Source organism: Motacilla alba, chromosome 12 (assembly GCF_015832195.1).
Source record: "Motacilla alba alba isolate MOTALB_02 chromosome 12, Motacilla_alba_V1.0_pri, whole genome shotgun sequence".
NCBI classification, from domain to species: Eukaryota; Metazoa; Chordata; class Aves; order Passeriformes; family Motacillidae; genus Motacilla; species Motacilla alba.
Window position 1 is genome coordinate 17,191,757 of NC_052027.1, and position 14,851 is coordinate 17,206,607.

Consider the following 14,851-nt stretch of genomic DNA (forward strand, 5'->3'; position numbering starts at 1 on the left):
CCCGGGTAGGTGCTTCAAGGTCACAGTGTTCGGGGCACCCTTTGCCAGATCGTGGGTGGATGACTGAGAGGAAGGCAACAGGGAAGAAAGAGGCTCTCCTCAGTTGCTCCCACGTTCCTGGGGCTGACCCCAGGACGGGCAGAGGGACTGGCAGCTGCCTGGCTGGGTTGAGGTGGGGAGGAGCATCACACGAGCATGCTCAGGGCATTGCCCGGGTGTCCTCAGGTTGTCCTCAGCATTGCCAGGATGTTACTGGGGCTTCTTTTGGGCATCACTGTGGCATATCCAGACACCACTGGGGTTTCATCAGAGCATCTCACAGAGGGAATTCTGGGGCCTCCCCAGGGCATTGCCAGGGCACACCTGGCAGGCTGCAGTGACATTCTCCTCTTTGCAGGGGCTTTCGTCAGAGCAACAGGTAAGAGCTTTGGACCCGGCTGTGTCTGCCAGGGAAACCTGTGCCTGCATTGGTGCTTAGGTGCAGGAGCAGAGCTCCATAAGCACAGCTGGGTGAGCCATCAGTGGTCCCTGGGGTCTTCCACCAGTCCTGCCCGACCTGCCTCGTGTGGTGGCCCTGAGTGAGGACACAGTGTCAGGCACCCGCGTTGCTGAGGTGACCGTGTCCTGCAGCAACTCAAGCAGCAGTCCCAATGTCACCCTGGATAGCATCGAGCCCGACCACCCCTTCAACTCCATCGCCATCAGCTCTGACCCCATGGATGCCACCACGTTCCGGGCAGAGGTGAGGCTGGGGAGCAGGGAGTGGGGCAGGAGCTGGCAGACACCCTGCTGAGTGACTGACTGTGTCCCCATGGCAGGTGACACTGCGTGCTGGTGCAGAGCTCGATGCCCACCGGGTGAACCAGTACACGCTGATCCTGCGGGCTGCTTGTCCTGGTGAGGATGAGGTGGAAGAGCGGCTCTTTGTACGGGTGACAGCACGGCACGTGCTGCGCTGTGACACCCCCTTTGCCAGTGCAGGTAGGAACGGGGGGCACAGGGCAGTGGGGGCTGTGGGTGCCAGCCAGCACCAAGCTCCCACAGCTGTGCTGTGCTCCAGAGGGTGATGTGGTGCAGGTGCTGGCAGATGTGGCACCCCGGACACCCCTGTACGCAGTGCTGCCACAGCCACTTGGTGGGCTGACGGTGAGTGGCAGCTCTCTGGGGAGCCACACGCCCATAGAAAAGAGCAGCCTTGGGGACAGCAGAACCCCGGGTATGGAGAAATGGGACAGGCGTTCCCATCACCGTCCTTTCTGCAGTTTAGGCTCCGAAACCGCAACACGCCACTCACACTCACCCGCCGGGGCGTGGTGCTGGCACCTGACAATGGTTTTGATCCCAGCAAGGACACCCAGGTGGGCACCAGCAGCCCCAGGCTGGTCACAGCCCCTCTCAGTCCACTGAGGCTTAGCCCCTCCCTGGCCACAGCTCTCCACATCCTGCTCTGCCCCTTAGGCCCCTGTCTTCCCCTGGACCCACAAGTGCTCCAGCCATGTCCCCATGCCCTTCTGCATCTCCTGTCCATATCCTCATCCCTGTCTGTATTCCTGCCCATTCTAGTCTCAGGCTCATACTCATCTCCATTTCCCACCTCTGTTCCTACTCCAAGCCCCATTCTCATCTCTTGCCCCACCTCCTTTGTCTCTGTTCCTATTTCTGTTCCCATCCCATCGCTATTCCCGTCCACATCTCCATCTCCATCCCCATCCCCATCATTGGTGCCACCCAGGGCTGTCCCACAGCTGCCCCGGTGCTGACCCACAGACGTTCCGGTTGGAGATTGAGGTGATGGATCGTCACGGGCACAACTGCAGCGGGGCTGTAAGGGTGGAGGTGCTGCCATCACGCCGTCCCCGTGTCACCTTCCCGTGAGTGGGCTTGGGCCAGGAGGGGGGTGCTGGTGGCACCAGGCCATGCCACAAGGCTTACCTCGCCTGCAGTGAGCTACACCGAGCCGTGACAGTGACAGAAGGCATTGGCCCCTGTGAGGTGGTCACACAGGTCCATGCCAGAGGGGACAATGTCCGCTATGCCATCCTTGCTCCTGTGGCTCCCGCGCTCTTCACCATTGACGAGGGTGAGCATGGCAGCAGGGATCCCCAAGGCCACCCTGTCCCTGTCCCTGTGCCTCGTGCGAGGCCGTGGCTCCTCCTGCAGTGACAGGTGAGATCCGCAGCACCCGGCGGCTGCAGGTGATCCGTGCCCACCTCCTCATCCGGGCTTACAACGCGCTGCACCCCGACGACCACGCCACCGCCACGGTCAATGTCACTGTGCAGGGGACAGACCGCCAGGCACCAAGATGTGACCCAGCCATCTTCGTGTATGGTTCAGGGGGGAGTGGGGTGCATGGACTCTCTGCTGCACCCAGGACATGGGACAGAGACTGAGCTGCTGGCTGCCCCGCCACAGGTCCCAGGTGTCTGAAACCATATCCCCTGGCAGCACGTTGGTGACACTGAGGTGCACCGACTCCACCAGCACTGATGGGTGTCTGCACTATGCTCTCGAGGGGCCTCCCTTCTCCCGCTCCCACTTCTGCATGGACGGGCCACAGCTGAAGGTGAGTGGGCAGTGCCCAGGTGGACAGCAAGCCCAGACCCTGGAGCCCAGTGGGACAGTGGGACTCTGTGACATGTGCTGTCATGCCACGTTCTGAGTCAGGGCTCCTCAGGGCTCCCTGATCCCCGGCTCTGCCTGACTCTCCTCTCCTGGCTTGGCAGGTCAATACCACCCTGGACTATGACTCGGAGGCCATGGCTGCTCTGGGCTTCCAGCTCACGGCCACCATTGTGGTGACAGTGGGAGGGCAGCCCCGACAGAGCAGTGAGTGCCCATGTCCCTTAGTTGGGAAATGACCTTTCCCAATCCCCAAACCAGCAGATCACGGAGGAAACATTCCTTCCCTGCTGCCCCAGAGATGCATACCCCAGGGGTGGTGCTTCTGTCCCCGGGTCACCCAGCCCGGCAGAGGCTGTGGGGCGGTGCCAGCATGGCTGAGCAGCTGTGTGCCACACAGCCCGGGTGCCTGTGCTTGTGACGGTGACACCTGTCAACGAATTCAGACCGGCGTGCCCCAGCGGTGCCACCTTCACCGTGCCAGAGACAGCAGCTTTCGGCAGCGTCGTGGGCCGCGTGGCTGGCACTGACCGTGACTACCCCCCGGACAGCCTGGAGTACAGCCTGGAGGGCGGGCCGGGCCCCGCACAGCCCTTCTCCATCGACAGGCGCACCGGTGAGCACCCGGCCCCTTCCCCAGCCCCCGCCACACCCATGGCAGCTTCCCAGCAGCTCACTCCTCCGCACAGGCGAGATCCGCGCGGTGGGAGCCCTGGACTCGCAGCAGCAGAAGAGCTACAGGCTGGTGGTGCGGCTGACGGACACCCACAATGACCTGGAGCCGAGGAAGAGGCAGAGCCGTCTGTGCGATGTGTCTGTGCGCCTGCAGGTGTGAGGGCAGCCCGCCGGGTGGGCTCTGCTGGGGGCGAGGACTGGGGGTACCCTACGGCTTCCCCCTGCTCCTGGCAGGCTGTGGCGGACCAGCTGCCGGTGTGCATCCCCGAGGTGCAGGAGCTGCGGATCACGGCTGGCTTCCCGGGCAGCCGCCAGCCTGTCACCCGCCTGGTGTGCCACGGCGGCCCCGACAGCGCCCCGCTGACTTACAGCATTGTTGGAGGTGAGGAACGGCCAAGCCACGGCACAAACCAGCCCTCGCCGTCGTGTGACACTGAGCAGCCCCTCTCTTCCAGGCAATGAAGATGGGCGCTTTCGGCTGGAAGGGAACACCCTTGTCCACCTCCCCGGTGACCGAGCCGAGCCCCACCCCTTTGTCCTCCTGGTGGAGGTGTGGGGCGGCTCTGGTGGCCGCCGCCGCAGCAGCCTGGTGGCACTGGTGGTGCACGTCACCCCCCGGAGCACCCCGGCGCCACCCAGCAGCAGCACCCAGCACACGGTGAGCAGAGCCCGCTGACCGGGAGGTGCTCCTCGGTCCCTTGGAGCTCCCATGGCCCCTCACCCCACTGCCTCCACAGACGCTGCAGAAGGAGCCGCTGGTTGTCACGCAGACAGAGGCAGTGTGGCACCCGCCAGCCTGGTTTGTGGCCGTGCTGACCATCTCTGGTGCCCTGCTGCTGGCCACCCTGGGCTGCATGGCCCGGAGCCTGCTGTGCAGGTGAGCCCCAGCCCGCCTCGCGGCGCGGCTCAGTGAGCAAGGCTAAGGGCTCACGGCTGCCTTCTGCTCCTCCCACAGCAACCGAGCCCCTGGCAAGCTGTTCCTGGCCAGGAGGTGAGTGCTATATGGCCGGCTGGTCGTACTGGCAGTTGTATTGTCCTTGCAGGTAGCCAGGGAGACACAGCACACAGGGTAGGTTTAATATTCTCTGCATTTGGCCGTGGCTTGCTCTGCCCAGGGCAAGGGTGCAGCCCTGATGGGGGCTATGGAAGCAGAGAGAGCAATTTGGCCAGTAGACCGTGATGTCGGTGGCCAGGCTGGAGCACAAACTCTGCAGTGGACAGGGTAGGATGGCACAGTGCTGGTGCCAATGGCTACTGCAAGGCTGGGTCCTGGCACCAGGGCTGAGGTCACTGCAGCTCGCCAGGGGAGCCTCTGTTTGGCTGGGGTGAGCCCCATTTGTCAGGGAAAGCTCCCAAGGAAGAGCTGAGCAGGCTGCACAACCCCCAGAGGATCACAGATGGTGACAGGTGACAGAGGACAGAGCTTGGGCAGACAATAGACCAGCCCGTGCCAGGTGTCTGCACAGCAAGGAGGGGACATGCCACCCGTGGCAGGGTAACAGTCACCTCCAGTGCCATAGCTGCCCCAAGGTGATGCACAGCCGGATCCAGGTTCATTGGCAAGGTCGGGGACACAGTGCTTGGTGACACTGGGACTGTCATGACCATGCAAGGGAGAAGACCCAGGGTCAGCCCCTGTGGGTGGCCCTGGCAGCTTCCCCAGCACAGCATCCTCCAAGCACAAGAGTGGTGCGTGCCAGCACCTGGGGAAACAAGCAGAGGTGGTCAGACCTGCTTGGTGCTCCGGCACTGGTGAAAGGTGGTGGTGCTTGGGGGAGCAGAGCCCTGTCACAGTCCCCTCCTGTGCCAAGGGACAATCAGGTAGGTGGATGATCGGCTTAACAGGGTGCAGCTGGCAGGGCAAAACCTGGCCGGCAAATCATGCCCAGCAGCATCTCCTGGGGTTGAGGCCGGCAGCCCATCACTGACAGCATTCCCTCTCTTCCTTCTGCAGCTCCTGGGATGTGGTGGAGCACAGCAGGGGCAAGGAAGAACAGGGACACTCACAAGCCAGCAGCCCAGTAAGTGTGTGGCAGCGAGGGTGGGTGCCCTGCCAGGGAGGCAGAAGAGCCCTGTGGCCCTCAGCAGCCTCTCCTGTCTCCACACAGGAGCAGTTCGACGGCCATGCCCAGGACCCACGTGAGTGCCCTGTCCCACTGCCCCAACAGCCTCAGGTTGTGTCCCCCAGGGCAGAGGGATCTGGGGACAGCAGAGACGGGGACCAGGCCCGCAGGGCAGTGACTGAGTGCTGCCTCCATCGCAGGCACCGGCAGGGACTATCTCTTCAACAGCATGACCGGGGCTCGGCGCTGGATCTGAAGGGCTTGACTTGATGAGGGGCTCCTTGTGACCCACAGCCCCACGTGGGCAGGGCTGGGCAGAGCACCGGGCACTGGCAGACAGCTGGTACGGCCCCCGAGGAGGACACCCATCCTTTGTGGTCAAACCTGCTGCACATGGGGCGCAGCCACACCCTGAGCCACCTCAGCCAGCATAGACCTAATAAATGGTGTCAGAGATTGCACACGCGGCTGTGATTGCCTCCCGGAGTCCCGTTGCAGGGCCGTGCTACTGGTGCCTGTCCTGCTGGGGTGGTCATTAGCACTGTCTCGTCAGCCATGTGAGTGCCACGACCCAGGACAAGGATTGGCAGCTGGCTTGGGCACTGCGAAAAAGGTTACGAGAGCTTCGGCCAAGAGTGCTTCGGTCACAGAAGCATCTCTGTAGCCTCTGGATGTGACACAGCCGGGGCAGTCCTCCGCAGGGAGATTATCTGGGGCAAGAAAACTTAGCCACGGGGTAACTTTGAGCCACTTTTACCTCGAGTCCCGTGTCCCCCTCAAGCTCTGCTTTGTTACAGCGCTCGCAGGCGCAAACGGGTGGGATGAGCAGCTGGTCGGCAGAGGGGATGGGTTGATAATTGGGAGCAAAAGTGAATTAGCGTGGGTGCAGGTGAGAGGGACGCCGCAGGAGGAGCTGGGAGCGGCGGGGGCTTTGAAGGCGTCAGTCAGCGGGAGGTGGGAAACCGGTTATTTGAATTTCAAAGGAGCGCGCCACGGGACGCCTCCCTGGCAGCTCCTGGGGAAATGAAGCGCTGGCGGGATAAGAGGGAAGAGACTAATTTGGGGAGTAGGTGACTAAGGGGAGGGAAGGGGAACAGGGGCCAGCCGTGAAATTTCACAGTGAGAGGGGTCACCTGTGTGACTTTGCCTGAGGGTCCCTTTTGCCCTGAACCCACGGGAACCGTGACCGTCCGGGAATTTAACCCTTTGTGGTACCGGAGTGGTGCGTGAGCGTGTCCCATTGGCGAGACCCCGCTCGGAGCGGCGGCCGGAGTGGGATGCGGAGCGGCCCCGGGGGCTCGGGGCGCGGAGCTCTGAGTGCGGGACCGCGGGACGGCCGGGTGTGAGTTCGTACCGGGGAACGGGGAGCGCAGACCGGCGGGGAGCGGGCTCTGCCGGGGAGCGCGGTCCGGAGCGCGGAGCCGCGGCCCGGCGGGGCGCGCCCGGCACGCGCGGGCTGCGCCCATTGGCCGAGCGCCCCCCCTTCTCCGCGGGCAGCCAATGAGACGGCGCTGCCCGCGAGAGGGCGGGGCTATGGCGGGCGTCACGTGTGCCTAACGTGCGCTGCCGTCCGCGCTCGGGAAAGGGCGGGGCGGCTCTGCAGCGGAGTGACATCGAGTTTGACCAATCAGCGTCCAGAGAGGGCCCCAAGGGGCGGGACTCGGGTGCGGACTGGCGCGCAGGGCGAGGGGGCGGGCTTTGGACGGCGCGGTTGCTATGACGGCCAGCGCCGGGCCCCGCCCGCCCGGGCGCCGCCATCTTGTTGTTGATTCGGGCGGCGGGGAGCGGCGGCGCTGGGGCTCCGCGTTCCGGTGTCGCGGCCGGGCAGGCAGCGCCGGCCCCGGTGAGCCGCGGCGAGCGGGGACTGGCCAGGCTGCCGGGCGGGGGGCTGAGCCGAGCGCTGCCGTGAGGGGAGACCCGGGTGCGGCCCTGTGAAGGGAGAGGGGGCACACAGGTACGGCCCCGTGAGCAGCCGGGGTGAGGGGGCAGCGAGCACCGAGATGGGCCTGGAGTGGAGGGGTCCGTGCTTGGCCCCGTGAGGAGGGGCTGGGGAGAGCCCGGTACGTCCCCGTGTGTGCGTGGGTGAGAGCCGGGCGCTTTCCCCTGCGGGGCCCGCCGGGGGCACGGCCGGGGCGGGGTTCCCCGGGCTGGGCAGCGCGGTGCCGGGGCAGGGCCGTGCCCAGCGGGCAGAGCGAGCGTCCCCTCCCTTTGTGCCCTTCCTTCCCTTCCGCAGGAGCTGCGCGCAGGAAGGAGCTCGGAAACCGCGGCGGTAACATGAAACCAACATGGTGAGGAGGCTGGTGGGGCTGGGGGCCCGTCCGTGCTGCCCCCCGGCAGGGGAGGGGTGTGGGTGGCCCCGGGAGCGCTGGGTGCCCCGGTGGGGACACCGGGAGTGCCTGGCAGTCCCTCGGGACAGGTGTGCTCCTGGGTCTGCAGACCTGCACCGGGATCAGCCTTCCCCGGGGTTTCGTGGGGCAGGGGAGGGGTTGAATTAGGGTAGGTGGTACTGGGTCCGTATTCGTTCATTTTTAAGCTCAGCATCAGCTCGCTCTTTTTTTTTTTTTTTTTCCTCCCAAGCAATATGCTTTAATATGTGTTGCTTTTGTCATTTCAACCTGTCTTGCTCTTTTTTTGCTCCATCTGCTTTTCCTCTCTTCAGATTTACCTGGCTTAACTTGGTGTGCAGAGCTTCCAGAGGTGGATTCCAGTAATTGGCCTTTGCTAGCAAAACACTGAATGGTGCAGGAATGGTTGGGGTTTGGGTCTCTCTTTATTTTTAGTGTCATGTTTCTGTGATCGTTAGGGCTGTGTGAACATAGTTAGTAGCTTGTCTCACAAAATAATATGCAGTAGTGTGTTGTGAAAGTCTCATTGTAGTGAACTGTCACCTGCAGCTGATACGCTAACACTTGTGTGTGTGGTCAGGCTTTTGATGGAGAAAAGTAATGGTATTCTTGTTGTTCATCACTGAATTAAGATTCTGATTTCCTTTATATAGAAATTCTGTTGGGAGCTTCAAAGTGTTTTAGAATTCAGTGTATCAGTTATTGCATGTTGTCACTGTAATCCTAAATAGGTCTCTCCTAGTCCCATATAACAATTTCTTATTATTTTGATTGTGAAGTATTTTTCTGGGTTAGTTTAGCTCTGACGTAAGGTAAGTGCTTTGTTTTGGAGCTGGAAGGAAAGTGGTAGGTTATGAAAAGGTTTAGTTGTGAGCTCTATAAAGCAAGAGAACATTGGGTTGCTTTTTTAACTGCATCAAATCCTTGTTTTGTCAATGTATTGAATTGTCCTAATGCTAATTTTTCTTTTCCTTTCTTAGAGGGTGTTTCATACCCTCTCAGCTTTTTCAGCACAGTCGTTTCCAGGTGCATGGATGAGCAACCTATGCTATCCTGGTTAGAGCCTGTTAGGCTCATGTGAAATGTCCTTTTTCATGGCCTTGCCTTTGCTTCCTGTCTAGTAAGGACTTTTGGGAGAACAGGGGAAGTGATCCTTAGCTCCTGGAGGGGAAGTTGATGTATACAAGGTTATTAGTGTAGGAATCTTTGATGGAAAGAGTAGGATATGCTGGTGGGACACTCTCCTGGACCCTCTAGTTTTTCATTAGGAACTTTGTGGCAGTTTTGCATGTTTCTTGCATAGAAGAAGAGCTAGTGAGCACGATTATCTGTTGAGATGAGAAAGGGGACAGTTTTTAGGATCTGCTACTGATCACCAGTTTCACATTCCTTATGTGGTTTCACAGGTACTTTAGCTCGTGTAAGTATAGACTGCAGCCCATGGGAGGTTCTTGTCTTGTGGCTTATGCCTGTGCAGGTGAGAATCAGAGTTCCCTGACTTACAGACTGATCGAGCTAAAGACAAACTGTCTGGTTTTCTACCCAGCTTTTGTGAGTGCATAAATGATTTTGCAGGTGCAAGGGAAATGGGGCTGGTGCTGGAATGGAGTCTTATCTGAGTTCAGGGTAATCTGCAGCGTGACTTTGTAAGAGTGCAGCAATGTATTTTTACGTTATCTATTGTCTTGCACATAAATATAATTTTAAACTACATTTTTTCATATATTCAAAAATTAAATGAAACAGTAGTGCCCATGCTTTTCTTCTACTTCTGTGAATCATTGTGTGCCTGATCATCAGGTGGGCAGCACTGGACGCGTCCTTCTTATAAAAATATTATAGAAGGAAAAGTTAGATGTGCTTTGAGATCCCCTCTCTTGGCAGATTGTGCAAGTCAACTGACTTGGAAGTTATTCTGTCTTGCATTGCACGTAGTGAAAAGTCAAGGTTAGAGTAGCAAGTGCTCAGAGGTCAAAAAAGTGCCCAGGCTGGCGTAGTACCTGTGCCCTTAATCAGCTAATTGGCCTTTTAAACAACTCTTGTGATTTCTTCTTAATCAGGCAGTTGAATGCTCTGTTCATCCCATCTGAGCTGCCTGGTTTGTTTCTTTCCTTTTTTCCCACAAATACGGAGTTTATTCCTTTTGGGTGAAATGATCAAACTCTGAAATGTGACCTTGTTGAGCTTGGCTGGTGCGAGATGAGGAGCCCTGTACGAGCTCGGGGCTGTTTGTTGACCATCTGCTTACAGGGCACAGTCTCTTTGGTCCAGTGGATCACCAAATGTTTGTAAAAAGGTTTGATCACTTTTCAGATTTCAGTGTTTAGTTAGTTTCTCTGTGCCTAAAGGTTTTTGTGGATCTGTGGATTCTGACTGGCACGCTGGGTATGGGATGGCACTCACTGTGCCTTCCATTACGATCAGAAATGTAGGTGCTGAGTTTGAATTGGATATCCAGAGCCCATGCTCTAGAGGAGGTGTGCTTCTTCCATCTGTGGTTGAAATGCAGATACTGAAGCCATGGAAAATCTGACAGAGGTCTTGATTATTGCAGTGTAACCCAGGCACTTCACTCGCTGTCAGTAGATTCCCCCAGTCTGTCCGTCAGAGATTCCCCCAGTCTGTCCGTCAGCTCATAACGTGTTGGAGATGTGAGCATCTCAGTGGAGTGTTAGTGCTGGGATTTGTAGTCTCAGAACTTAGTATTGACAAAAAGCTGCAGCCTGATTTGTTTGCTCTTGCATTTGACGGTGTCACAGTGCTGCTGGGCAGGGTTTAGCATTGAACTTGACTTGCAGAGTTTGTGTGTGGCTCTCTGCTTACTTGTTTGTATAGTGTGACATGCCTAGGAACTACTGCTTTTATTTCTGACCTCTCAGTCTTTGAGAGGGAATGTATCAAAAACAAGTCTAGTAAGTACAGAGGGTCCCTAGCTAGCTCGAAAAAAGGAGGAAAAGGAAAGAAAACGCAACAGAACCCTCTGCAAGAGTCATGTTGAGTATTTGTGTTACGTGCTGTAAACTGAAGGAGCCCTTCAGCTACATGGAGGAGCAGCTAGCAGTCTCCCTCCGTTCTATTCCTGATGTGCCAGGAATGCAGAGCAGGATGCTGGCCAGTGTTTAATATCAGGATTGTCGCTGCTGTGGTAGGGGTGGTGGGGGGAAGAAGAGGAAGTGTGTGTGCGTGGCCGCTTGGTTTCTGTTTCGCAGGCATCGCCTGTGCGCGGCGTTGTGCCGTTCTGATGTGGCAGCAGCTGGTATTTTTGGCGTTCCCAGTGTGCTGTTCGGGTGGATGTGCTTCCTAATAGATGCAGTTCTCTGAATCAGTGTGTTGGGCTGCCTGTGCTTCCTGTGGAGTCCCTGCAGGTGCGAACCCCTCTGCAGGGGGTACTGAGGTGCAAGTCCTTTGCCTTCATTTGTTTCCACAGGCTCCTCTGTATGCATTTTGAGTGGCATTAACTGTGTGTAAAAGACAAGCTTCTTAAGCTTGCATTTATTTTGCATCACCCTGTCAGTATGTGGTGTCATTAATGTTTGAATCCCTTCTTTGGGAGTAAAGGAATAAGCTTTGCTATTACAGGGTGTCTCTCTAGCTGTGTAATGTGCCCACAGTAGTTAAAATGGGTGCAGTTGTTTTGTTAAAAAATCACGCGGAGAAAGCTGCCATAATTATATTAGTAGGAGATCCATCAACCAAATCTGATAAAAGCAGTGGCAGAGGTTATGATATGGATGTGTCTGTTCTGGCAGGACGTCACTACACGTGCTCAGGAGCTGCAGTAGATAAGCTGTCTCTGATTTAGCTTTTGTAGTTAGAAAGGTTATCTCCTTCACCAGCTGTCCTGCTGCTTTGCCAAACGCTTCCTCCCTTGAGTTGGGGCTTAGAACCAGGCCCCAGCCCTCCAGCTGCTGGGCTTTAATATACTCTGCTTCATCCCTTCTTCCCTAGTGCCCATCCCTGCCTGGTGAGGAGCAGTCATGGATCCTGCTCTGCTCCACCCTGGTTGGGAATTTTCAGCTAAGGGTGGCTGAGGCAACTGGGGACAGTGTGTCCCCTCAGCCCAACTGGTGGCTTTGGTAAAGAGCATCTGTCAGAGCCCACAGGAATGAGTGAGAGCATTTGCTTCCTGAAAGGAACTTGTGAATTCCAGTCCCAGTCTCTAGGGAAGGCATGCCCTCAAACATTCTGAATTGACAAGCAAGTAAAGTTCTAAATAAAAGCTAATTTAGGACTTGCTAACTCGTTTCCATACCTCATTTCGCAGGCTGACTTGCTTCTGGGGTCCTGCTCCCTCTTGATTGTGAGAAGTTGGCTCCATATTCCAGTGACTGCTCAGCCAAAGGAGCTTGGGTGACATCTCCAAGGTAACTTTTTTCTGTTTTGTTCAGATACATATGCAGCCATCTTAGAGATGCAAAGAGAAGTAAACTGCTTGCTTTTTACCTTTCCCTTTGGAATTTTACCCTTCAAGTGAGGATATGTAGATACAGTTTGTGGGAGTTGCTCTCATTTTTGAAGGATACTACAGGACCACCCAGGTAAGTGCAGTAGCACAGAGTGAAGAATCGAGTCCTGTTCATTCACCAAATCGGTGTCAGTTCTTTGTTATAAGAACTAAAATTTCAAGAGTTGGAGGCTCACTCATGCTCTAAGTAATTCTGGCCATTCAGGTGGCTGATTTGCAGCTGAATCACCTTATGATGATTTCAGAATGCTTATCGTTGTGTGCTTTTTTTCTTTCTCTTCAGAGGTTAGTTTGCTGAAAGTTGCTAAAGCTCATCTGATAGTCTTTCAGTTTCAAAGAGGTTACTTCGTGCTGTCCTGAATTTGGAAGAAAGTCAATCATATTTGTTTTCCCCCGGCTCTTTATCAACAGAGATATGACTCAGTATATCTGTGGTATAAACAGACTCAAATTACCTTGTTTTCTTTAGACATGGTGTGTTTAAGTACTGGTTGTCACACAGTTCAGTTTCCTGGTGGGGAAGCCCCTGACCTGGTGGGTGATGGTCTTGGTTTGAAATGCAGAAGGTAATGACCAGGGAAGCTGAGCTCCACCAGTACCTTCCTGGGGTAGGGAGAGGAGACACGTGGTGCCTTCTGTTCAGGGCATGCTCCTGTGTCTGTCACTGCTGATTTAAGTGCTAATCTAAAGCTAAACTACTGTATAGCTTATATATTCTGTTCTGACATTTCTCTTCCCCTCCCCCCCATAGTTCTCTGCTGAGCTGCATTTTCCCCAGTTTTTTAAACTTCCAGAGCACGTAAATGCAAAATATAATGTGATCTTTAATTCCAATTAATGTTACTCCATTGTTGGTATCAAAGTATTGTCAAGCACTTCCAAAAGTGAGTTTAGAAATCTTAAAAGGCACATGAAGATAGGGCTGACTGTTTGTTCAGTGTCCTTTGACAGTACTGTCTGAGCAGCTTAAGCACGTGTGGGGAGCAGTCATGATCTCATTACAGCTAACTATAGGTGATAAGCAGCTTTGAGCACCAAAATCAGTGCACCAGCGAGTGCAGATGTCAGTGAGTTATTTAAAGCAGGAAGGATTTGGGAGAGAAGCCTGGGGGCTACATAGTCCCATGTCTTACTCAGTGTCTGAATCAAACCATCGAGTAACTGCCATGAAATTGCTGGAGCTCTTGCAGAAGATGAGATATGCTGCTCTTGCATTGGTTTGTTGGTTAGATACATGCTAAAGTGCTGGAGCTTTGGAAGACCCTCACAGCACTGCTGCTTGGTGGAAGGTTTATTACACTTTTCCAAGCTGTGGTCTTTGTGTAAAGCTGTGTGACACATCTGAGGAATAGACCTGTTGAATTCACTGGGGTTGACTCTCATACCACAAATACGGAAATAAAAAGAACTTGCGTTTTTGAGCCTGTCCCAAAAGAATTGTTGGAGCAGTCTGGAGCTCAGTTTGTGTTGAAACAATACATATGCAGGTTTTTTTTGATAGTTTCTTAAACACTCCCACGCTTCCTGTAATAAAACCCACATCATATTTGTCTCAAAGATGTGGATTTTAGTTAGATTAGGTGTATAAAATGTTTATGGATCCCTTTAGTTTTGTAAATAATGGAGTGGTTTACTTTATTTTCCATTAGAAGCAGATATTGTAAGTGTGCTTTCTTATGCTCTGCAAGTGGCATTTTCTTTACTTGGGCATAAATCTTCTTTATGTAATTGAGGTCTTAATACTTCACAGTTCTTACCACAAGTGTTGACCTGAATACACTTATTAAAATTTGACAGTAAGCTAAATGTGAACCAATAAGCATTATCAAGCATGCTTTATGCATCTTTTATTTTTATAGAACTGAGGGAAAACCTCTAACTCTATTTTATTCAGACTGGATGGGTATCACTGTTGCGCATCATGCTGAGTTGGATAGTTTTCACTTTTCTTCAGGTGCTCTGCAGGCTGGTGGTTTTTTTGTGTGTGTGTGTTATAACAACAGTTGGGCGTTTCTGTTTTTCTCCTTAACTATTCTTAGCTTTAGTTTAGTACGATCAAAGAAATTTCCATTCCTGTGGTCTGTGCGTTAGTTTTGTAGCATGCTTAGCACTGACACTTCCAAGGAATTTCAGCAGCTTAGAAAACTGAACCTCTTGACAATTTGGTTTGCCTAATGACAAAAAACAGTTGTCTTAAAAAATTAGTTCTGATTCGTGAATGCAGCTTGACTCAAATATTCTTAGTTAAAATAGTTAATGGTATTGTATCATTCACCAGCCAAAAGTGAACCAAGATTTTTATTCACTGCAGTTAAAATACCTTCCTAAAACTTGGCAATTAAAGATCACAGGTTAGATGGTTAAGTGTTTGAGACTTTATGTTTTTTGGAGTTCATCCCACTGTGACATGACAACCAGAAGAAAATTCAAAACCTTTTAAGAATTCTGCCACTGATCAGTGTCCCATGGTAGTGAGCTTGCCAGGTTGACTCTTGTATGAGTGCAAAGCACTTTGTTTCAGGTTTCCTGTCATTTGCAGTTTTTTTATGATTGTCAAGGAAGAGAACTCTGTGTTATTTTCCACCCATTATGCTTGTTATTTTGTGTTTTTCAGCCTGAGATGTTATGCTTTTGGCACATATTATCACACTCTATTGATCTGGAAGAGAAAATTAAAGGGA

The 14,851-nt window shown here is 54.2% G+C and overlaps 2 protein-coding genes across 8 annotated transcripts in view; both read left to right on the forward strand.

The window, feature by feature from the left end:
- The first annotated feature begins 246 nt into the window (after positions 1–246).
- Positions 247–5,809, forward strand: CDHR4 (cadherin related family member 4). Its single transcript, XM_038149294.1, has 19 exons — positions 247–418; positions 546–742; positions 819–981; positions 1,061–1,146; positions 1,263–1,358; positions 1,768–1,871; positions 1,944–2,080; positions 2,161–2,326; positions 2,416–2,566; positions 2,727–2,829; positions 3,023–3,238; positions 3,312–3,451; positions 3,532–3,679; positions 3,753–3,955; positions 4,035–4,174; positions 4,253–4,288; positions 5,252–5,318; positions 5,406–5,436; positions 5,561–5,809. Exons 1-19 carry the CDS (start codon positions 247–249, stop codon positions 5,614–5,616), a joined length of 2,412 nt encoding a protein of 803 aa, XP_038005222.1. The 3' UTR covers positions 5,617–5,809.
- Positions 5,810–7,096: 1,287 nt separating this feature from the next.
- The window catches only part of IP6K1 (inositol hexakisphosphate kinase 1), a 36,870-nt gene continuing 29,115 nt past the window's right edge, over positions 7,097–14,851 (forward strand). For 2 of the 7 annotated variants that reach the window (XM_038149132.1, XM_038149131.1), the window contains exons 1-2: positions 7,097–7,314; positions 11,970–12,069. The gene's annotated coding sequence lies outside the window, so the exon portion shown is untranslated. Of the gene's footprint in view, positions 7,315–7,593; positions 7,649–11,969; positions 12,070–12,176; positions 12,244–14,851 lie in introns of all 7 variants that reach the window. The other 5 variants (XM_038149129.1, XM_038149126.1, XM_038149133.1 and 2 more) reach the window with 5 other exon arrangements.